Source organism: Lacerta agilis, chromosome 16, assembly GCF_009819535.1.
Source record: "Lacerta agilis isolate rLacAgi1 chromosome 16, rLacAgi1.pri, whole genome shotgun sequence".
NCBI lineage: Eukaryota > Metazoa > Chordata > Lepidosauria > Squamata > Lacertidae > Lacerta > Lacerta agilis.
In genome coordinates, this window is record NC_046327.1 from 8,358,748 (window position 1) to 8,384,155 (window position 25,408).

The following is a 25,408-nucleotide window of genomic DNA, read 5'->3' on the forward strand; positions in this document are numbered from 1 at the left end:
AAGAGGTCTTTATTTCTTACAGAGCATAACGGTTTCAGTGATGGTTCATAAGCTTGGTTTCATAACAGTGTAAACTCTTTCTTTCAGCAACATATACACAATGTCTTCAACGATCCGATCCTAACCTAACCTAACCTAACCTAACCTAACCTAAACCTAACCTGGCCCCACACCCTCCTTCTTGCAGTCACCACTCTCCACACACTAACGGCTCTTCCCTCCTTTTAAAGAGCGGAATGTTCCGCCTCCCAAGGGGTATCTGTCACTCAAACTGGGGTGCCCATTAACTCCTAAAACACCGTGGGTTTCTGAACATCCCCTAACTTAGATCTGATTCATTACAAAACTCAAGGGCTTATTAGTTGTCTACAAGTTGACACCTGCCTAATGAGAAAATTGCAGGCATCACATGGCTGTTATTATACATGTTTAATTAATATACCAATTCATGCCAGAATAGACTTTTATTTTATGTGCACATATAAATAGTACATGAGAGGAGTCAGGAGCCATGATACATGCTATTGTCACTAACTACAGTGGAACTTCAGTTTTCGAGCATCTCGGAAGCTGAACAATTCAGAAGCCGAACACCGAAAACCCAGAAGTAATTGCTTCCGTTTTCAAACACGCCTCAGAAGTTAAACAGCTTCCGCTGCGTGTTTTCCATTTTTTTCAATGGGTTTTGCTGACCGCCCATTGATCCTTGGTTTTTGAGCGTTTCAGTTGTCGAACGGTCTTCCGGAATGCATTACGTTCGAAAACCGAGGTTCCACTGTATTGGAAGATATATTCAGAAATTCATGGAAGCCAAATTGAAGTAAGAATTTTCAGAAATAACACCTGTTCTATTCAGTGACACATAAACAGACCAGACAGTAGGATCTCAATATGCGACTAAGATGTTGGTGGAAGAATTGCTAGGATTTATTTGGCCTTCGGGGATTTCTTTTTTTAAGAGAAGTCAAGCTTCTTCAAAAGGTGTGGGCTTTACTTGGGCCAAAGAGAACCAAAGTAAGGTAAACGTAAAGGGGCCCCTGACCATTAGGTCCAGTCGCGGACGACTCTGGGGTTGTGGCGCTCATCTCGCTTTACTGGCCGAGGGAGCTGGCGTACAGATTCCGGGTCATGTGGCCAGCATGACTAAGCCACTTCTGGTGAACCGGAGCAGTGCACGGAAACGCTTCCTGCCAGAGCAGTACCTATTCGTGCTTTCGAACTGCTAGGTTGGCAGAAGCTGGGACTGAACAACGGGAGCTCACCCCGTTGCGGGGATTTGAACTGCCAACCTTCTGATTGGCAAGCCCTAAGCTCTGTGGTTTAGACCACAGCACCACCCGTGTCCCAGAACCAAAGTACTGGAACTTAAAATTGAAAAAGGTCACTATGTCCTCAGACAGGACAAAGAATAGCCAGGGTTTATTCCAGGCCATGGCTTGCTCTTAGTGAGGAGAGAGCTTACTCACAATACAGTGGTACCTCGAGTTACAGACGCTTCAGGTTACAGACTCAGCTAACCCAGAAATAGTACCTCGGGTTAAGAACTTTGCTTCAGGATGAGAACAGAAATTGCTTGGCGGCTGTGCGGTGGCAGGGGGGGAGGCCCCATTAGCTAAAGTGGTACCTCAGGTTAAGAACAGTTTCAGGTTAAGAACGGACCTCTGGAACGAATTAAGTTCTTAACCCGAGGTACCAGTGTACCAGTTTTTGATATTGTGCTAAGCCAAACATTGGTTTAGCCCATCATGGCAGCAAAAAAAGACCATGGAAGAACAAAACAGCTGCAACTTTCTGTTCACACAGCCCTAGCAAGCCATAGTTAGACTTACTGTCACGTGCAAACCGGGCCACTGTTATAACTGCTTAAAATCAAATCCCATTCAACAAAATTAGAAACACCTATTCCTAACATGTTTAAGTTGGGGTAGAGAAGGCAGGGGGGGGCACGAAATTTCTAAAGTACATGAAATGGCTGTTCCAATGCAGAGCTTAGTGCATCTAATAACAGTTGCCCTATATTTATGTTTAAGTATGAAAAATGAAGCACATTGACCTGACATGAGTCTTCATTATTCTATCCATGTTGACTTCTTGCTTTCACCAATGCTACATTTCACAAGTAGCTCAGGAAATAAAAGTGTGATGGCATTCTACCATTACCTGGCAATACTATATATCCTTGCAAGCCCGCTATAGTAGTTTGATAGTAAATCATTTTAATGGAATATTTTAAGTCACAGTGAAACCTATGCACAGCATGATTTATCTGTTTGTAAGGGAAGGTGAGGAAATTCCATTTATGACTGAGCTGGTGAATAGTGGCTTTATTAATGTATTTTTTTTGCAACAAAGATTAATGGAAGAATGGTAAGTCAGCTTCACCATTCGATGTCAGTTTAGAACAGACATTGCATTACCTAAAATAAAATCTATCTTAATAAGATCTAATGCCATGCATAAAATCCCATACTATCCATTAAAAAGGAGTTTTTGATAGGCTGCTTTAATCTTAGCTGTTTGATTCTCTTACCATGGCATGGCAAATAAATCTTTCACCTTGGTGTATGCATTAATGCACATCCTTTGAGTCTGAAAGTCATATTTCTAAAAATAATTGGCCACACTTGGACCTCAGTCCATATGTGCAAACTGTGATATGCTAAGAAATGCACTTATTGTAATGCCTGTGGAAAACCATTTAATTCCTTCAACTGGTTATCACTGAAAAGTGCACATTGTTCACATTCCTAAAACTAGCACCAACACAACATGCAGAACACTGCATATATGAGAAAAGATTCCAGGGAGATGAGGTTTTTTCCTCTCTGTTTGGTGCATTCCTTCCTCTCTGTAGCTATGAAAGCCATGGTTTCCAAAAAGCGTTAGGATGGGAGAGTGTTGTCCACAGTACCCTGTTTAAAAATATTACCAACAAAGTGATAATGGACTACTGGCTAATTGGAGTTTGCTACATACATACATACATACATACATACAAGTGCTTCTTTAACTAAATTCCTTGCAGAATCCAATGTTGTATGAGTGGATGTCCAGCCACACAATGAGATTTCACCTTCTTCTCAGGAGAACTCAGGGCACACAGGGGAAGAAAGTTTAGATTGCTCAATCGGGCAAACAGATATGCTTGCATTTACAGAATGTTCTTAGTGCTGTTTTGAATTCCACCCATTATTTCTGTCCTCATTTGTGGAATCACAAAGAGGAAGGGGAAAAGTAAGAGGGGTTATTAAAAAAAATAATCAGACGTATACTTTGTTGGGAAAGTATTTTCCTAACTTTATTGGATGTGTTTGGAAATGTTATTGCTCTCGTGATGAGTTGTTCTGACATTCCTATGCATTTAATTTTGCTAACACTTCAGTACTCGAAAGCAAACACACTTTTCATTTCAACAAACTTTCTGTCATCATAATGGTGTACTTAATAAACCAGCAGGCTGATCTCGCATATGAATGCCTTTTAGAACTTTAGAAATTGAATATTTAGGTTTAGGAATTGAATTCTGCAGTGACCTTATCAAGGTATTTATACTGTTCTCTTTTTATCCATTATTATTATTATTATTATTATTATTATTATTATTATTATTATTATGCCCTTCCTCCCAAAAGGAGCTCAGGGTGGCTTTTCTGTTTTACAGGCCCAGAAATGTAGTCATGCAGCTGCACCCCAGTTTCACATCTATTGCAGCAGAAGAGGAACAAGCCCTTGGTCAAAACTGCAACACACTTTTCATGCTATAAGATGCAGCCAGCAACCTCCGCACAGTCTTGCCTCTGGCTGTACCCTTGTTGCTGCTAAAATGTCCCCATGATTCAAACAAAGGAAAGAGCGGGGCTGCTGAATGTTGCAAGGAGTCTCCGTTACCATACTATGTTGCTATGTTGCACAATTTAGCTCTTCAGATTCACTGACCCTGCAGACCCATTCCCAATGCCATGCAAAAGCATACTGCAAACATACACAAAATGGATATTACAGGAGTGACTGTGTGAGTGTGCGTGTGTTTGAGAGAGAGAGAGAGAGAGAGAGAGAGAGAGAGAGAGAGAGAGAGAGAGATCCGATTTATTGTATGCAGACTGAAACAAGAGACTTACTACACCATAGGACCATAACATAGAATGATCTCACTTTAACTCAGCTACACTATCCATTCCGCATCGGAATAAAGTTTGCATTGAAAGGAGAATTTCCACTTGCATCCTGCTTCTTGCCAAGCCAAGAGTTGTTGCAATTTTGAAGCTACCATTATGCTCTTGCTCTCTTTTTCCTAGTCCAGGGGTCTGCAACCTTTAAGACAAAAAGAGCCACTTGGACCCGTTTCTGAAGAGAAAAAAAACCTGGGAGCCGCAAAACCATTGCGGCCCACAAAAATATAAACACCCAGAAGCTCATAGCACAATTTAGACAGGTAATGAAGAGCAGGTAATGAAGGCAAAATGGCAAAATATCACGAAACGCTCCCCCCCCCCAGCCAAACAACAAGCACTGTATTAAAGGAACCGTCCGAATGCCTGACGCTGCAGGGGCAAATCTAGAAGGGGAAATCCAACCCCCCAGAATACTTCCGCCCCATGAACAGCACAAATGCAACCCTAAAAGTTTAGCAAACTTATGCAAAAGCACACAGCATGCACACTGCCCCAATCACTATTGGCCAGCAGAGGGGCTGGGCAAGGCAGCTGAGAGCGGCTGAAGCAGGGGGCTGATCACATCCCCCCTACAGGCGCGGGAAAACATTCCTTCAGAATGGATAAAACCCTTCTTTCAGTCCATGGGACTCCCGCTTCTAGGGGGGCAGGGGGCTTCTAGGGGGGCAGCTGCCCCCTCCTGCCCCCCCCCCCCCGTCGGTACGCCCATTCTCGGGCTCCTTTCGCCACGCTGCTTAAGGGAAGTCTCCTGCGCGCCCCCGAAACAGAGCCCGGGACCGGTCGTCAGCAGCCAGCAGCTCCACCAGCAGCAGCCAAACACAAGCGCCGGGACAGGCGCCAAGGAGGGAAGCTGTTGCGGTCTGCTGCTGCGCCTGTGCTGGCACGAAACAAGGCATGCATGAGCAGCACAGCCGCCGGCAAGGTAGAGAAGTGGGTGGGCGCAGGCGCACCAGCAGCGCGGCGCAGCGCCCCCTACATTTCGGCGCTAAATGCACCGGCCCTGCCCAGAGCCGCAGCAAAGGTGCAAAAGAGCTGCATGCGGCTCCGGAGCCGCGGGTTGCAGACCCCCGTCCTAGTCTTTTCAAGGAGTTAGGCATCAATAATAGAGACGAGCCTTCTTAATACTCTTTCGCGTTATTCATCCTATGCACAAATTGCCAGTGGGTCACACAAATTCATCCCCACATATAAGCTCACTGACACCAAAAGGCTCCAGTTCTTCCGCTTGCAACTTGGGTGCTCTCCAAATGACTTGCTGTTCAGCTGTTTTCCTGCTCCGTGTTATTTATTCTGTTTGCATAGTAATAACTCTGATGAGGCATGGAGTCATTTGGGACCGCATTCTAGTGCAAGCCGAATAAAATCAGAGAAAAGCGGGGAAACAACAGACATTGCAAAACACACTCATACATGTGTCCAAAAACTACTAACTCTTCTTCTAGAGAGATGCAGCAAACAAGACCAGCGTTTTTTCTTTCTTAAAAAAAAATCTATATAGAGATTGCACTCCTAATTTTCACATGAAGACTACTTTGTATATCATGATAATGACATGATTGTACACCAAGTCTGTACATGATTTACACTAAAAAGGTATATCATATTGTGCAACAAAAACAAACTGCTTGGACTTCAAAGGAATCAGCAAGAATCCCTCGGCCACGTATTTCCATTGACTTTGTCCCTTAATTTTCTCCCCACTTATGCATCTTCTACTTACCCGCAGCTGAGTACATATGTGGTGCCAGGAAATAATTAAATAATTCAAACCAAACACAGAAATGGTGAGAGAGAACTGGAGAGTCCTGGTGGATCGTGAGGAGACCCTCCCCAGAACCCAAAGAGGATGTCTGTGAGGGCAGTGGAAGCCCCAAAGAGACCTGAGGAACAGCAGGGCTTTGTTTAGGCTGCTCAGCCTCCCCGCCTAACAGCTGATGTGTGGGGTAGCACAGCAGCAGCAGCAGCCACCTTCCCATGTTTCCTTCTGCCGGGCCCAGAGCTTGAATTCTGGTTGTGGATATTTTTGGATACAGTATTTTTGGTTTGAAGGGAGAATGACGGAGAGGGCATTTAAAGGGTTCTCCTCACTTTACATGATTTCACTTATGTGTGCAGGGGCCCAGAATGTAAACCTTGCATGAGCAGCAATAAGAGACACGGGGAGTCCTCACACAGGAAGGTGAATTTGACTCTGTTCTGCTTTGTTGTATAATTAATTTTGCAAGGATAATAATATTATTAGTTCCATTACACTTTCTCCTATTCCCTCCACTACACAGCCTGGAATGTTCTTCTGAATCCAATCCCATTTGGCATCCCACAGTAGAGACTACTACAGTGAGTATCCCACTACTGAATTTAGAATACATATTTGATCCACAGTGATTCAAAAACTGAGCAACAGTGAGCAAAGTGTGTTTTGCAGATTTTGGCATTTTCCATGCCTACATTTATGAGCTTCCTTTTTCTCATTCCCTAGAAAGTTCCATATTTTCTCTCAAGCCTAACAAAACTGACAACTCATTAATCACTTCTAATTATATGCTGTTTGGGAGAGAAATTTCTCTGTACAAATCTTTATGCCCACAGAACTAGTTCATAATGATGCATTTAATTCCAGTCCCTTATTATGATTACTTTTTAAATAAATAAAAAAATCAAGTAATCCACACTTTACCATAATTGTTATGATTGACCAGTTGTTTCCATTTCAATCATTCATTTTAAAGAGGGGGGGAATACTACTGTTTGACTAACTGTCAAGAAGTTATGCTTTGTTCTTTAATGTTCCTAGCAGAGCTCTCCAGCAGAAACACTTTATAATAAAAGCAGTAATAAGTACCATTTTCACAGCAGGGAAAAGAATGTTCATCTTCAAATATGGGGTGTTAATAAAATGTTATCATAATGAACAATCTAATTATGGTCACAAAGTACTACACAGTTGCTGGTATAATTATTTGTCACTTGGGGGTGTTAAAATCTTTTCCCCATCCCCCACCCAATCCCTCTTCACATGCTTTTTGTTTTGTGTGTGGCTGTGTTTGCAAGTCATAGTAAACCATATATAATGCTGTAATATGAATACAGAATTGGCTCTCACTTCCCACCTCCTCTAGCACAAATGGGAGCACCAAAACATGATGCTTAATTAGCCATAGATCTCAATTCAAGATAGTGGTTTGCATTACTCAACCACAGCCATGGTTTCCTTGGAGTGAAACAAACCACAAAACCAGGTACAGACATAATGCTAAGGCAGGTACGCTGCTTCCACTCACAATAGGTTAGGGGCAAAACGGGAGCCAACTGCTAATTCACAATGAACTATTAACCATGGTTTGCTGTGATATGTAAACACAGCCAGTGTGTGTTCTGCTTTTGAGATAGACATCTGCTTTTACAAAAATGAAAACACCCTTTTTGTTGTGTTCCCATTTTCTGTCCAACTTATTTTCATGCATCTGGCACATCAGATCAGCAACTGACAAATGATGCATTGCAGGAAAATAATGAAACTCTTCTGTTATTCAGATGGTTAAGGTAAAGGTAAAGGTAAAGGGACCCCTGACCATTAGGTCCAGTCATGTCCTAATCTGGGGTTGCGGCGCTCTTCTCGCTTTACTGGCCGAGGGTGCCGGCGTACAGCTTCCGGGTCATGTGGCCAGCATGACTAAGCCACTTCTGGCGAACCAGAGCAGTGCACAGAAACGCTGTTTACCTTCCCGCCGGAGTGGTACCTATTTATCTACTTGCACTTTGACATGCTTTTGAACTGCTAGGTGGGCAGGAGCTGGGACCGAGCAATGGAAGCTCACCCCGTCGCGGGGATTCAAACTGCCGACCTTCTGATCAGCAAGCCCTAGGCTCTGTAGTTTAACCCAGAGCGCCACCCGCACGTCCATTCAGATGGTTACAGGCACCCAAATCATGTGTTTAGATGGTATTCTTAGTTAGCCTCTGGAAATTTGGCAAATGCACTCTGCCCCACTCAAGTGCAACAACAGTCCAGCTCCCCCTACTCTCTGCTCAGGCAAACTACCATATCTGTTATTTCATATGTAATTAGAAATACAAGTCCAAGTCAGAAGATGGCAACTGAGAATATATCATGGAGACATACTGTAGACTAGTACTGTATTTTATCCTATTATTTATCTTTAATCACTTGTTTATGTATTGGAACTTTATTTTACAGTTGTAAAGGCCAGTGGCTAGCACAACATATATATTGCTGTTTATCATGATTAGTTAGAAGTGGGGCAGAGTGTACCCTATATTCTTACTTCACCTATGGAGACACTTTTGAGAGCGGTTTAGTATAAATGTTCACTACATGTGCAAAGCAATGACAATACAGAGCTGTCGTATTGACTGTTAAAATTATCTCACTATATTCTTCTGCACAGGGTGGAAGCATAAATAAGCCAGTAACAACACCTAATCAAATCTACTAATCTCAAGACAGCAAAAACAAACAAATGAACAATATGATTTGCAAAGTTTCCAGGAATCTGAAACAGCAGTGGGGGACACCCCAGTCTGCGAACCAAATCAGCCCAGCAAAGATTGTACGGTTTGTCATCCAATGCTATTTCTCCCAAAGCACAGTCACCTGATCCACACCTGACACCATACGGGTCATATGAGTCATCATATGGCTGTAAAGGAAAAACCAAGAACCTAATAATAATAATAATAATAATAATAATAATAATAATAATAATAATAATAATTTATTTATATCCCACCCATCTGGCTGGGTTTCCCTAGCCACTCTGGGCGGCTTCCAACAGAATATTAAAATACAATAGTCTATTAAACATTAAAAGCTTCCCTAAACAGGAAGCTCTCCCTATTGTTCTTTGTGTTGCATTGATTTCCACTTTCTATCCTCATTGCCCAACCTACACAGAGCACATGGAAGATGTCAGAGTTCATTTCTATCACAAGTATGAACCATGGCAAAAAGGTGGAAGGAGGGCAATGTCTCATAGTGATGAAGAGCAAATTAGCCATTCATACTTCAAGGGAAATGAAATATAAATACCTATATAACCAAATCTGTTTCTAAATTGAAAGGAGGAGGGAAGCAAAAACCCCAACACCCCACCCCCTACATATATTCTTCCTTGGTTATCACTGAGTATCTACTATGTCAGATGGATACACAGGTAACATATACATATACATATATACATATATATATACATATATACATATACATATACATATATATATATATATATATATATATATATATATATATATATATAAAATCTCCTTATTTTTAAAGACTGGAAATCAGATATAAAAGGCCATCTGATTTCTGGCATTTACCGCAAGGAAGTTGTCACTAGTGGATTCACATAAGTGACACCTGTGAATCATGAAACAAAACCCATACAGTATATGGTAGGAGCACAAAATGTTATTTCAAAGTCATCCTTGATAGCTCTGATTGACCAAGAAATACAAAGAGTCAGAACAAGATGACAAGCATTCCTATTGCTGAAAGAAAGATTGTTTGTGTTCACCAAAGTGCTTAACTACCTACAGCTCATCATTATGTAAATAAATTCTGTTTCTATAGTTTTGCAAAGGTCAGTGTCAACTTGCTTAGGTTACCTTTGATATAAATGACTACCACACAGCATAAAATGCCAAGGGCAGCACTTCGAAAACCCAATTCTTCCAAAAACTGTTGAGTGCATTTAGCTCTAGCTCCCTTCTTCATTTTAAATTCTCCTATTTTTTTATGTCTGAACTTCAGTATTTCTGAAGTTCATTTATACATTATATTATACATTATATTATACATTAACAGCAACCGAAAGTACATCAAATGAAAGTAGCAACCGAAAGTACATCAAATACAGCTTCTCTCCATATTACACATAGCAACCTGTCCACCATAAAACAGAAGAGATAAACCAACAGCTATTGTAGGGACAAATCCCAGACAAATCACAAACTGCACTCACTACACGCACAGGGCACAACTGATTGCAATGCAATCATTATGTCAACTCAGTTTGAAAGAGAACAATTTCTAGGTGAAAAACACATCAGACTTTTTATCATTTTCAAGTATAAATACTGTAACTCTGTAACACATTTCCCTGTAAAAAAACAAAAGCAAACAAATATCTTTAAAATATTAAATATTCGGGAACCACTTACCACGTAACACAGTGAGTCTTGTGGACACACTTATTTCTCCAACACTGTTGGAAGCAACACATTCATAAATAGCTTCATCTCGTGGAGTCCGTAGCGGTTGTATTCTGAGAACGGATCCAGATCCATCATCAAACTCTATTACCTATTGAAAGAAACAGAAGCTGTCACAGGTGTTGTTACAAATACCTGCCTCTCCACTAAGCCCGGGTATTTAATACAGAATCTCACTGGTCTAAATTCCTCTAACATGGACATCAATGCTTGATTTCATACGAGTGGAAATGAGCAAATTTAAGAGTCACTCATGTTTCTTGGCCCTAAGTAATGGGGCTAAAGTGCAAGAGATAATGCAGTTCTCAAATTTTAACTCACTATAAAACTCTCTAATGGTGGGCTGGCCAAATTGTCATTATTTTGAAAGCGACATAAAAGAGCAGTGATGTGAGCCATGTGAAGTTCACCCAGCCATAGCCATGGCATGCATAGTCACCATGACCAAATGACTGCAGGGAACTGCAGGAAAAAAAAATATTTGTGTCACTCACATGCATATGGGTTTGTCTGGCAGCTATAATACAAAAAAAGCACAACCTCCAAGTCCAGCTCAGCCATCTCCCCCAGAGAGTTTGTCTTTGTAGCAAAGGATTCACAGCCTATTCCAGGCCTCCAACACACAGAAGACATATATTTCATGTTTAAAATGGTAAGCAGGAATTAATGGATGCCTTTACAGATCATCATCACCCAGGGACACTGAAAGGGCGTGAAACTGTGAGCATGCTGATGTGTTTTGGGTCTGTGACTGACTACAACCACATGGCAGATGAAAAATTGAATCTGGGAAACAAATGCCCAGCTCAGACCATATTGACGAGTTCTTAATGACCTCAACCTTATTGGCCATGCAATAATTGTCCAGTGCTTTGGAAAGGGCTTGTTTAGTTTGTTTATAAAATAACTGTACACTTCAATTTCATAAAAAAGCCAAAGAAGTTTACAAAAAGTAAAAAGGCCCCAGTGCTGAGGGCCTTCTGGTGGTTCCCTCACTACGAGAAGCCAAGTTACAGGGAACCAGGCAGAGGGCCTTCTCGGTAGTGGCACCTGCCCTGTGGAACGCCCTCCCACCAGATGTCAAAGAGAAAAACAACTACCAGACTTTTAGGAGACATCTGAAGGCAGCCCTGTTTAGGGAAGCTTTTAATGTTTAATAGATTATTGTATTTTAACATTCTGTTGGAAGCTGCCCAGAGTGGCTGGAGAAACCCAGCCAGATGGGCGGGGTATAAATAATAAATTATTACTATTATTATTAAATGTAGTAAGAACACAAAACAACACACAGATCACCAGGTGTCTATTAAGTAGCACTCTTTCTTAATTTTCTGCATAAGCCTGGTGGCAAAAGAAGAGAGGCTTCAGCAAACCATACAGAGAGTGCCTGTTTCCAATGCTCTACTGGAAGCATTTTCAATGGGAGTGAGCTAACACTGAAAGCTTGGTTTTATGTTGGAGTCAAATGTGCTCACCAACTCAGGAGACAACCAGCAATGCTCCAACCGATGATCTCAGTGACTGAGCTGGGATATAAGAGCCAAGGTGGTCCCGAAGGCATCCTAGACCTACGGCGCTCAGGGTTTTGTAAATTAATATAAGGACCATGAACCTAGCTCAGTTCACTAACACCTGTTGAAATTTGCAAGCACTGGTGGATGGGAGGCAGGAATCCCCTTACTACTCCCATACTGTATGCAGGGCTGCAACCGCATTGGTTGAATAAGGATAGTTTAACTCAATGGAGATTTCAGGGAATTTGCTGGCTTCTCTTGCCACCTTTTAAACAAACACAGATAGAGCCATATTCCCTGTTCCCAACTTCTAGAAAACTAGGATAAATGGCAAGTTTGCCCCTGCCCTGAAATTCACTCAAGATGGGAGGGGAATCCATCCAAACTTAAACAAATGTGTGCTAAAAGCCTGTTCAAAAGAGTCAATTTAAACTCTCCTGGGGTAATAAATAATGGATGATATCTTTTTTTAGTCTTTCATATACGTTTCAGTTTACTGGAAAAAATGCATTCTTCCCTAGACTTTGATCTGCATTTTTAAAAATTGGAAATTAGAAATTGAACAGCCACTGAAGCCTAATTCAAGAGGCACTTCAATATTTAAAGGATCATGGGAAGGAAAGAGTTTGACTCACAAATCATGTACACTTCTCTTCTTCATATAACGGTTGTGTAGTTTCCTGTTTCACACAATCCCTGCATAGTTTATCTGTCTGTGGTGTATGTGAATTAATCTTGGGGAACATGCAGCCTCCCACAGAAAGCAGCTAAAAATGTTCAGATCTCATTTTCTGGAATAGGCAAGGAAGCATAGGTAGATTGTGGGTTGTAAGATGGGAGGTAAGGAAGGAGAGAAACCTCTTCTTCACCTTAATCCTCTTATTCTACTTTGGGGTTGTAATAAAAACATGGCAAAAGCAATATAAACAAACTGTAAAATATTTTGCAAAGTTATACTTCTAGATCTATATTTTCCTAGACTAATGTTGTGCTATATATCAACTAGGACTAATAAAGCATTATATGCTGAGATATAATAAAGCATTATATGCTGCCCAGGGCACAACAAATGCTTAGTAAGGCAGGCAGGATCATACTGCAATTACAGCACCTTGGATAGCTCCAAACATGCAATTTGCTCCAACAAGCTCTGGAACTCAACAATTTGGTTGGTTTGAGTAGAACTCCTGACACAGGAGTGAGTAATTAAGTTCTTGCTTAACCATACCTATTGAATATGCATTACCACATTCTGAATCTGTTGATATTGTGAAGCACACGTATAACAAGATAGTCAGTGTGATGTCCTCCATCTGTTGTTGGACCACAACTACAACTTCCATTAGCCCCAGCCAGAACCTCTAATTACCAGGAATGATGGGACCCCAAAACCAACAACACATAAGTTCATGTGCTTTGCCTCAACAATTCTATACCATTTGAGCCTTGTAACAAGCAGTGAAAACTTCAGATTATTATTTGAGGTTAACATGTATATAGAACTTTCATCATGTCTATGAACAGAGGAGTGGGAAGGGCTGAAGGCCTTCTGCAGTTCTTTGCCACACACACTGGCCCAAAACAGTTATAAATGCAAACTAAAATGATATAGCAAACATATTTGTTCCTAACCTGGTTTGCTTACAGAAGTTCCAACAACACAAGCATCAGTAACAACAACAACCAAGTATTAAAGTGTGTGAAGCAGATAACATCTAGCTTTCACACAACTGTCAATGTTGGGGTTCAGTTCTTTTTCATCTCAGGAAACTGATTAAAAGAAACACTTAAGAAGAAATGGAGTGGAGAATACTTATTCAGATATATCATACACACTTTCATAAAAATTGTTTTAAAAGAAATGTACTTTCTGTTACTTTAAAGTAATAATAATCAGGACTAAAACTCAAACTTGTGATTTACAGATGAATCTAAACTAAGCTTGGGTGCAGGGAGAGGGAAATGAGTGCCTCTCAGCAATGTATGTAAGAAAATTTGCAACAAGAGCTTCCTTTGGGATGGCGTCATTAAAGTCAAGCAAAGAGGGAGAATAAAGGGAAGCAGAGAATTATAGCAGTGTGGAGCAATAATTCAATAATCCCTCACTTGTTTCATTAGGCTGCCATATTGACCAGGAATATGATAAACCATATCATATAGTTTAAAACAATATGATTCAACCCCACAAGAGGCCAAGATGGCCACCAACTTTGATGGCTTAGAGAGGATAAAAGGATTTGAAAAACCATAGAAGATAAGGCTAAAAATGACTACCAATAATGAAAGTGTTCCTCCTCTTAATGGCAGAGGCAGTATACGTCTGAATTCTGGTTGGTGGAAACAACAGGAGCAAGAGTGCTGTGGTGGCCCTGCTTTCAGGATTCTGATAGGCATCGAGTTGGCTACTGTGAGAACAAGATGGTGGACTAAATAAGCCACTCACCTGATCTCAGCAGGATCTCATTATGTTCTTAAGATGCTATAACCAACTATCTACCATGCTTCTGTTTATTATTTATGATTGCTTTTTCCCACATCATCGTTTGTGTATTCATTTCCCCCCATCAACCTGTAAACAAAAATGAACTTCCCAAATACTGATACTAAACATAAAATATGAGTGCAGTGGTACCTCTAGTTACGAACTTAATTCTTTCTGGAGATTCGTTCTTAACTAGAGGCGTGCTTTTGCTAATGGGGCCTCTTGCTGCTGCTGTGCTGCTGGCACACGATTTCCGTTCTCATTCTGGGGCAAAGTTCTCAACTCGAGGTAACTCTTCCAGGTTAGCGGAGTTTGTAACCTGACGCATTTGTAACTCGAGGTACCACTGTATGCTCAACCAATATGCAGGCCATTAGTGTACATGCAGCCATGCCATCTCACATAGGATGGAAGGGGATCAGCAGCAGCAAGGGGTTTGGGGGCACAGTGTACCATGTCCGGGAGAAAAAGGCAAGGCTGCAGAAAAGAACCGCATGACAACCCCAAATTGGCACACTATTACTAACATTGTGATTGTATTGCTTCTGTGATGCTGATTCCCACTGCTGTTCATAAACCCAATACATTATCCACTACAATTCTGAGCTCTTAACCTGACTTGAATATTTTTTTCAGTGTTTTCTCAAAATCATACTTCTAACTCTTCAGCAAAATCCACCATAGATGACATTGGGAACTGTATTTCTGCCTTCCACCCCACAGATCACTGAGAAGCACAGCATAACCAACCCAAGCAAGTGGAATACAAAAGAAGAATGCAGAGTAGGGATTAAAAAAATAAATAAATTCATAGCACATCTCACTCTCAGTCTGGTCAGGGGTTATGTGGAGAACCGTTATAAACTGAACTGGAATTTCTCTTTAGGGAGAGATCCTAAAATGTTTTGTTTTGTTTCGGTACACCAATGTAAGCATCAATGCTGTAGTTCTAATACGATAACTGTTCAAAAGCAATAGGGAATAATCAGGCGATATTAAAGTAAATGTTTTTCAGAGGAACAGAACAATGGACCTAATACCTCAAATCTCTGATTGCTGACTTTCTTGCCCTTTTTGTTCCAGACAATCTTAGGTCTCGGGTCTCCTGTAGCTTGGCAGATGAATGATGCGACTCCCCCAGAGACTCCTATCTGGTCAACGGGTGTTCTTGTAAACTTTGGTGGTGCTAAAAAAGAAAAAGAAAAAACAGCAAAATAAATCTTAAGCAAGAAATATCCAAAAGAGTGTGTCAAGCTGTCAAAAGAACTAAAATAGAAATCTGTTGTTTCTCTAAAAACAACATCAACCCTTAAAGCAGCCTTTCTCAACCTTGGGTCCCCAGATGTTGTTAGACTACAACTTCCATCATCCCTGACCACTAGTCTTGCTAGCTAGGGTTGATGGGAGTTGCAGTCCAACAACATCTGGGGACCCAAGGTTGAGAACCACTGCCTTAAAGCAAGGGAAATTAAAGCTGGCATGTACTGTAGCTGGATACATTACAATATTCCTGAACAGAAGGCACTTCCAGGTAGGAATTAACATGCTGTGTGCATGCAGATCGCTGCATGTGATCATTTCATATACAGTATACATTGGGAACCGGGTGTCCTGCAGATTTTTTTCCTTTACAGTAATTTTTTTGGGGGGTCTCCAAGAGGGTGGGGTTCTAAGCTATAGCTTGTTTAGCTTATACGTAAATCTGGCAGTGGACACACCCATATTTCTCACCCCCACCTGTAATTCTTGTCAGTGGTCTGATGCAATCACTCAAAGGGGGCTTTTGAAAACTGCTGGAGGGTCACATATGTCCCTATGGTCACAAGCTGCCCAACCAGTTAAGAACAGAACTGTTCAATGAATATAATTCTCAAGAGTTTCTCCCATGACTGACCAAACATAGTAAAGGAATAAAACTGAGAGGCAAGGTACTGATAAGAGTGTCTACAGATGAAGAACAGAACAAAGCACATAAGAGGCAGTAGAATCCATATGATATCCAACCTAAGGCCTAGCCATTATGCATGCTTGCATCTAGCAGGTGTCTGATGGTCCTGAAAATTCATAATAAAGGCCACTTGCCAAAGCTGTCTTCCCTGATGGTTTCAAATGCATGTGTGTGCCTACGATCTATCTGCAACGTAAATAATGGGCAATCCTTGGGCAACTCAAATGTAGTGGCTCTAGGATTCCCATGCATTTTGTTCTCTGTTACAGCCTTCTGTTTCCTTACACCTAATATGCCAAAGAGGCTGAAGTACCAAATGGAAACTTTCACGAAGACCTCCCTTCATACAGGATTAAAAGGCAAAATGCTTATTCATTGATATGGCTCCAAAATGTGATTTAACACACCTGCTCTCTTTCACACACACCCCGCAAGCTACCATAGAGAGTACAAGAAACAGGGGAGAGAGGGATAGACACCCTGCCGTCAATAAAAAAAAAGCTTTCAGAGGGAGCGAGAAAGAAATAGCAAACAGTACAATCCATTATCTTTGAGAAATAGCAAGAAGGGGGATCATTCCTCCTTACTCAGAGCACTAAAAAGTATTTTGTTCCTGTGTTTGAATATACAGTTTCATGGAAGGCTACGAGCAGGAAATCATCCGAGATGTTTAATAATTTAATGAGATCTGTGTGTAAAAAATCCAATGATTGGAACCTGAGTTAACTGAAGCTCTTGGTTAACCCTGAGGCCAAATATGCCCTCTGACATCTGACAAAAAGACTGATGCACTGATATCTAACTAGGGCATGCAGATGTATGTGCTGACGAGTCCTTGAAGACAACTGCTGCAGTCTTTCCTGTTGCAGAACTGGTCAGCCTTTCAAAATCCATTCCCCACCCCCGAGAGAGAGAAGAAGAAGAGGAGGAGGAGTTTGGATTTGATATCCCGCTTTATCACTACCCGAAGGAGTCTCAAAGCGGCTCACATTCTCCTTTCCCTTCCTCCCCCCACAACAAACACTCTGTGGGGTGAGTGGGGCTGAGAGACTTCAAAGAAGTGTGACTAGCCCAATGTCACCCAGCAGCTGCATGTGGAGGAGCGGGGAAGCGAACCCGGTTCCCCAGATTATGAGTCTACCGCTCTTAACCACTACACCACACTGGCTCTGAGAGAAGCAGTGAAAGATTCAGTGAACCCAGTACGGAGCCTTTGAAGTCTGCTGGGTTAGCTTCCTCAATGGTCCAAAGGATTCTTGGCTATCAAGAATCTACATGCCTTAGAAACATACACATTCCTAAGACTTCCATTAACAAATTACTATGTGTTCTGCTTAAAGAAAACTGCAAAAAAGAATGAACAAAAACTACAGGAGGACTGAGTTGCTGAAAACTATTGGCCTTAATAGGTGTTACCCAACTAGTGTTCAAAATCACCCAATGTTTATTGGTTTGTTTCTAAACGTTGCTATTCAACTGTTGGTGAAAATAAATTACCAAGGACAACTGACGAAGCAGGCAAAGTAAAACTTCCTTTATTTGTATTCCTTTTACCGTTAACACCAATAAACCATTTGCATGATCTATTATTGATAGAAAATGCAAGTACCGGTAGTTTATATTGCCAGATTATCATTTTCTTTTGTCTATATAAGGAAGAATGAGCTACCTTTCAAATTGGCATGTCAGGATTCTTTGTAAGTTAAGGTATGCACATTCCTTCACAAACTGAATGGTCTAATAAAATCTATCACATTACTATCAAGTCAATAGTCTCCAACTCACATATTAATGCATCACCCTCTTATTTATGGAGGTTGTTAATCATGTCAAATACAGATTATTGTGGTAGGAAATGGTGATGATTTCTGGACATTCAGCTACCAAGACTATTAATGGCACTCTATAGCACCATTCTGCTGATTAGCATGAGAGCAGCACCAGCTGAAAATTGGCACACATTTTTAACTTCCTTTGAACACCAAAGTGCAAAGTCCAACAAAATCACTCATTGGCATAGTTCATTAAGCAAAGTTTCATATCTGCGTGGGAAAATTCCAATACAATATATTCCGCCGAACAAAACGAGACAGAAGTTGCTTCCAGTAAATTAGTCACACAGCATATGCCCCTGAGTTGACCAGGTTGAACATCCAGCTGGGAGAGATAATGAACAAGTAAAGTTCAGTGAAAATGGCAAACACTGTCCTTGTTTGTCTGATTTAATACTGACTTAATATGCACGTCTACTTCCAAACACACAACAAAGGCATTTTTAAATCCATTCATTCATTTAACATATAACATTGGTCAATATGACATATATTATTATTTTTTTTAAAAAACCTGAAAGGTAGGTTATTACTATTCCCATCCTACAGAACTAAGGTTGGGGGCTGACACACAATGGCCTACCTAGGCCACAGAGCAGAATCATCGCTTGATTTAGTCTCTTCTCAACTGACAGTTCATACTAACTAATGGACTGCACCAGTTTTTGGACTAATAAATGGCAACCCACAGATAATTTTATTCAGAAAGACATTTTTTAATGCATCTTTATTTGCGTTGGCCATCGGCCATAGCAATAAAACAACAATATGATATACAAAGAATAGAAATAAAAAGTCAATTATATAAAATACATTTTAGGGTTTTGAATAAATAGTCAAATAGTTTTGCCCCAGCTAAAAACCTTGCAGACTTTGCTGTCACCTGCTCATCTTGATCTGCCAAGAGAAAGGACAGTGTGGCAGTGTCTGGGTGACCCGGAATGGATTATAAAAGAGGGGTGATAATCTCATTCCTCAGGTCTTTATAAAGAGTGCAAGCCAGAAGGGCATGTGCCACCAATTCGATACTGCTATCTCCACAGGGACATGTGTTTTTCATATGGAATCTGTTGGAATCGTCCCTCAAGTACAGCCAAGGGCAATACAATCAATCTACAGAAACACATTTAATGAGTTGTGTCTTATGGGAAGGGGAAGACTGAGTTGCTTTGTAATGTTTGGTACTGTAGGAGTTCATCACAAGTACTTAGAACCAGGGGTAATTGAAAAGTGTAAGCGCTGTTAATGCATTACTCACATACATGACACTATTGTATTTGTTGCGTTTATTTATTTATTAGATTTATATACCGCCCTTCATCACAAGATCTCAGGGTGGTTCACGAGATAAAAAAACACAAGATAAAAGCACAAACCAATAGTTAAAACAAAAAGAACATGAATAAGGGCCTCAGATGATGAACACAAAGTCCAAATTGGTGCATATATGGGAAGAGTCTGTCCTTGAGGTATCGTGGTCCATGTCCCTTGGAGGAGGGTCATGCTTTTAGTCCTATCCTACAATACCAGCTCTTGTTCCTCAGACAAATGCACTCTGAAGGAAGATGTGAGGTTAAATATATCTTGCACACAGAACCAAGAAGGTTGTAGAATCATAGAATCATAGAGTTGGAAGAGACCACAAGGGCCACCCACTAGTGGTTCAGAGTAGGACATGATTGTATCAGCCACCTGTTATGAAGCAGTGCCCCCTCATAATTAAGATCTCATTTATTCTTGTTTTAATTGTGCCGAATCCCGATTCAGCTCATTTTATTGGTTATATATGGTTTTATCAGTATTGTATCTGTAATATGTTTTTTTTTGTTTGTTTGTTTTTTGATGCAACGGCCTGTGAGCTATGCAAATAAATAAAGTTTGTTGTTGTTGTTGTTGTTATGAAGGAGGGATAGTTCTCAAGAAAACCTAGATCATGAATAATTGGAGTTTTTAAAGTTATTGATATGCCTACAGTATATATTGATAGACCTTGTTATTTTTGTGAATTTTTATTTGTGTTGTAAGTAAATAATAGCAATATCTATATTGTTAACAGCAACAAAGACCATTTGATTGTCACATGCATACAGTATTATATAAAAAAATCATTATCAATTATCGTAGTTTTTATATTTTCTCCAAGACAAAGTATTAAACATGTGCACATGCAGCTCACTTGATGGATCTGGTTACTCTTCGTTTCTTTTAAAAATAATTTTCATAGCAGACTCATTTACAGCATTCACTGCTAATTTACTCATTAATCATAATTTATCACATCAGTTATGCTGATCATCATTATAAGCAATTACTGCTCCTTAATTCTAACCTGTGCTTACAATGTACCTGCAAATTGGCTTGTGCAAGAAGTTAATTAGCTTTTATTTCTAAAAGGGCACGCAAGTGAGCTATGATTTCATGAAATCTTTTAAGCAAACTCCCAAACAAAGCTTCTGGTATTTTCCTGAGGGTTATAAACTGTCAGTCATAGTATTTCAAAGCTAAGAAATTTTTACACACAATGGTATACTCCATATAGGATGGCATTAGTGATAATTCTACGAACAAACCTTTACTTTGATCCCAAGACTTGCTATGCAAATAAATACATGCTTAGGATGTTAAAGGCCCTTAAGCATATTCTTCAAAATATTTTCTTTACTGGGATATCCATTAGTAGTGTGCTACAAAAATAAGTGTGCATAATTATTCTCCTTGTCCAGCACATTGCAAAGTATACTTGGCTGGTCAGCTCTGCTTGTCATGGTGGGTCACAAATTAGACCCTCCAAGTGCCTCTATTTTCCAGGGATAGTCCTGGATTTACAGAAGCCATCCTGGTTACTGACTTGATCCCAGAATGCCCCACTTTTCCTCAGGATGTCCCTATTTTAATTGGACCCATGTTAGGAAGGTATGGAGTTATGTTACCCCCAAGCCAAGGAGATAAGTAACCATACAACCTTTAGAAGACATCTGGAGGCAGCCCTGTATAGGGAAGTTTTCCATGTTTAATGTATATATATATATATATATATATATATATATATATATATATATATATATATATATATATATATAGAGAAAGCTGCCCACAGTAGCTGGGCAACCCTGTCAGATGGGCGGAGTATAAATAATAAAATTGTTGTTACTGGATTCCAGGGATGTCCAATGGGTTGATCGCGATCTACTGGTCAATCTCTGCTAGGTTTTGGTCTGGCCCCCTTCCGGCCCCGGCCCCTCGCCCCGCCCTGCCCTTCACTGTTTGAGAACGGAAGATGGAGTTTACAAACCGAGGCTGGATTTTCCCCCAGCGATCCTTTGGTGAGAACATAATAATAATTTATTAAAACGGTCTCAGACCACCTCCAGCTTATACAACAAATCACATAGCAAAACATAAGAGGGATAACAAAGAGCATTACAGTGCAAGTAAAACAGCAATTCAGATGAAATGTTGGCATGCCCCCACTGGTTGCCGTTAAAAGGGTCAGCCGTTAAGAAGCTCTTGTTTCCTACGTCTAATGGCAGATACACAAAATTTAGCTACATTGATCGTGATTTCGGGGTCCTTGTCATCTACCAAGGCTCTTAGATGTTGGGACGTTGGGATTCAGGTTCGTTCTTGAACTTTTGTAGGACCGGTTTAATGAAGGTCAACCGTAAGTCCTCATAGAAACTACAGTGTAACAGCACATGTAAATTTGTTTCGACTTCCAGTGAGCAACATGGGCAGACTCGTGCCACATAAGGTTTACCCTCATATCTGCCTTGTAACAGGGCAGAGGGTGGCACATTAAATCTGGCATGGGTGAAGGAGTGTCTGTACTTAGATGTTTGTAATTTTGACAGATAGTTTGCAGGAGAGAACCCTCTTCCATAATCTCTTATTACTTTGGTGAGTTGCTGTTTCTCTTTGACCCCCAAATAATGCAAAAACGTTGTGCCCTGCCTCCCCCCCAAAAGCTAAGCAACTTATGCCTCCTGAACAGGGGTAAAAACTGCCAGTTTTTAATTCTGTGAGTAGATCGCAGTCCCTTGGAAGTTGGCCACCGCTGCTCTATTCTATTCCATTCTATTGTTATTGTTATTATATTCTATTTTCATTGGAGAAATATTGGAGAGTGTGAAATTATGCAGGCATATTCTACACATCCCTATCCACATGAAGTAATTACCAGCTCTAAATTACCCATACAGATTGCTCAAGATGTTTAACTGTGTTCCTGTAACAGGTAGGTAGCCGTGTTGGTCTGCCATAGTCAAAACAAAATAAAATAAAAAATTCCTTCCAGTAGCACCTTAGAGACCAACTAAGTTTGTTCTTGGTATGAGCTTTCGTGTGCATGCACACTTCTTCAGATACACTGAAACAGAAGTCACAAGACCCTTATATATAGTGGGGGAGTGATGAGGGGTATTACTCAGAAGGGTGGTGGGAATGGGTGATTGGCTGATAGGTGTGGAAAAGCTGTTGATGACTCTTAACGGCTGCAATTGGTCTTACAGGGAAAGGCAAGGGGTGAGATGGCTAAAGATAGCTTTGTCATGTATTCCTGTAAATACAGCCTTCAGTACATACAGGACGTTGTGGTTTTTTTTTAAGGATATCATAGTACCTATGCCATTCTATGAACACGCAAGAGAATTACACTGTAGTTCATCGTGTTAGCTGGTATAAATCAGCTTTACTCCACCAACTTCAAAGCAACTATATTCATTTACGCCTGACAAGGATTTCATCAAATCCAAATGTCTGGCAAAAATACAGCTATACAAATTTGCAAACTCAAATATATAGGCATGGCTGAGGCCTCTTTGGAAGAAAAAAAAAATCAACAACTCCTAAAGGGGATTTTCATAAAATAAGCCTTGAGTAGACTGTCACACTGTTCAACAGTCCTGTGTCAATGTCACTGTTTCCACAGAAACAAATTAAAGCTGCAAAGAAAATCTCCAATTCCTATTTGCCTTGTCTTGTGCAAACCAAGATATTCTCACACAAGACATTTATGTTACCAGCCAGCTAAAACCAGCCGCTTCCCTTAGTCTTCATAAAGTTAGCCAAACTTTGTAAAGCCCTTCTGTTCTAATATTCAGAAATGTAGTGTGATAATAATGGGTGATAATAGTAATGTAGAATATTTTGTTCCGGAAATAGCAATTTGGTGACAAACAGCCTGATAAGTAACCGAAAGCAGGATAGGTGTGTTACGTTTCCCAACTGCATAAATCTTGTTCAAGCAACAAGACATGATGTGCAACACAGCATTCTGTAGAGATTACAAACACTTATTTGGCTGGAGATTGTGCATATTTTTAAAATGGGACACATTATCTCTGACCCAGGACATGGGAAAAATTCCAAACTAAGCCAGACAGCCGCAGGCATTGACTTGCCAACTAACATTCCTGCACCCACATACTAATTTACAGTTTATATAGCTTAATTGGGAAACAAAAGATCTCTCACATACAAAGACCTTTTGTGAAAACATGTAAAAGAGCCTCTAATTAATGCTTCTTCTAATTAATGCTGCTCAATAGTATTTTCATGATGATTATTTATTGAATTTGTTAGTCACTTTATATTGTCCAGGGCAATATAATGTGTGCCTTTTAAAGAACTGGACGAATGGGGATGAGTCATGGGGATGAGGAATATGTATGAACTTAATAGTGCTTAAGCTTATTTGTTGTTGTTGCTGATATTTTGTTAATGTTGTTAATATTGATTTATATATTATAAATGCTGTATTGATTCATTAATCATATATTATGTCTTTTGCTGTAATTGTGCTGTTTTTTAGTTTTTTTAGTTTTCCTGATAGTGTCTTCCACATTGTAATTGGATTTTATTAATGATTTGTTAATTATTTTATATGATCTGTGCTGCATTTGTGGTGTTCTATTATGTTTGGTGGTGCTGTTGATAATGATTGTTTGCAAATGCTTTGAGATTCATTTAAGTGTAAAACAGTACAGAAATGCAATAAATAAAATAAATCACCACAGAAAAGGCTCACTCTCGTGTTGCCACCCTCTCATGGAGGGTCTGGGTCAGGTCGTATGGGTAGAAATAGTCCTTCATGTATTGTGGTCCTGAACCAAAACGACTGAACGTAAAGTCTGACTGAAATGGATCTAGAAAAATCAGGATCCCCCAAGAGCTCCTGGTGGATGATGTATAGAAAATGCAACAAAGTATTATTATTATTTACTGTGTTTTGTTTCCTGCAGAAATTTGTATCACAACATTAAAATACAGTGGTACCTTGGTTCTCAAACGCCTTGGTACTCAAACAACTTGGAACACTGCAAACCCAGAAGTAAGTGTAACATTTTTTCGGAATCCGAACGTGCTCCGCTTTGAGTGCTACACTTCTGATTTGAGTGCCACGCTTCTGTTTTGAGTGTTACGCTGAGGTCTGTCTGTTTTTGCTACTTATTTGGCGTTTTTGTTTTTTTCTGTGGTTTTTTGTGACTGTGTGGAACCCAGTTCAGCTACTGACTGTGTGACTGCAGTACATTGTTTATTGTTTTCATTTTCGGGATCCATGGTCTCGTTAGAGAGTAAAATTCATGATAAATTGCTGTTTTAGGGGTTGTTTTTAGAAGTCTGGAATGGATTAATCCATTTTGCATTACTTTCTATGGGAAAGCACGCTTTGGTTTCGGAACGCTTTGATTTTGGAACCTTCTTCCAGAACGGATTAAGTTTGAGAACCAAGGTACCACTGTAATTTATGTTGATTATATGATGACCTACTTGGATATATAGGCTATTGCAAAACCACCACAACAACTTAAGTCTTTCCATGGCCATTGAACTTTAAGTCAAGGGTGAGATAGCTCAGGCCCAGGGGGTGCCTGGAGTCCACTAGACTCTCCCCATGAAACATTTCTATTTCCCTGGCCACATCTCTCACCAGCCTGCACCTGGCCCTCCTCTGTCCTGACGATACATCTTGTTTGCCAGGATGGTGAGATGGAGCCTTTGACTTTTGTGTGACTGGAATATAGCCAACTGTACAAAGGTAAAAGTCACATTTGTGGTTCCACCCACTTTCACATCTGGCCCCACCTGCTGTTGCAGTGCATCCCACACGATGTTGCCTTTGATACAATGATGCCCTTGAGCTAAAAGAGATTCCCCCCCCTTAAGTAGTTGAGATCAGAAATTTTGGAAGTTTTTGATGGATATGTACAATGGCATAATCCAGGCAT

The 25,408-nt window shown here is 40.4% G+C and overlaps 1 protein-coding gene across 50 annotated transcripts in view; it reads right to left on the bottom strand.

The window, feature by feature from the left end:
* Nucleotides 1-25,408, bottom strand: part of PTPRD (protein tyrosine phosphatase receptor type D) — a 794,829-nt gene that overhangs the window by 233,153 nt on the left and 536,268 nt on the right. For 25 of the 50 annotated variants that reach the window (XM_033173198.1, XM_033173199.1, XM_033173220.1 and 22 more), the window contains exons 6-7: nucleotides 15,440-15,588; nucleotides 10,356-10,497 (exon numbers count right to left, since the gene is read on the bottom strand). In XM_033173198.1, the coding sequence (XP_033029089.1) occupies nucleotides 10,356-10,497; nucleotides 15,440-15,588 (291 nt within the window). The remainder of the gene's footprint in view (nucleotides 1-10,355; nucleotides 10,498-15,439; nucleotides 15,589-25,408) is intronic. The other 25 variants (XM_033173226.1, XM_033173225.1, XM_033173224.1 and 22 more) reach the window with 1 other exon arrangement.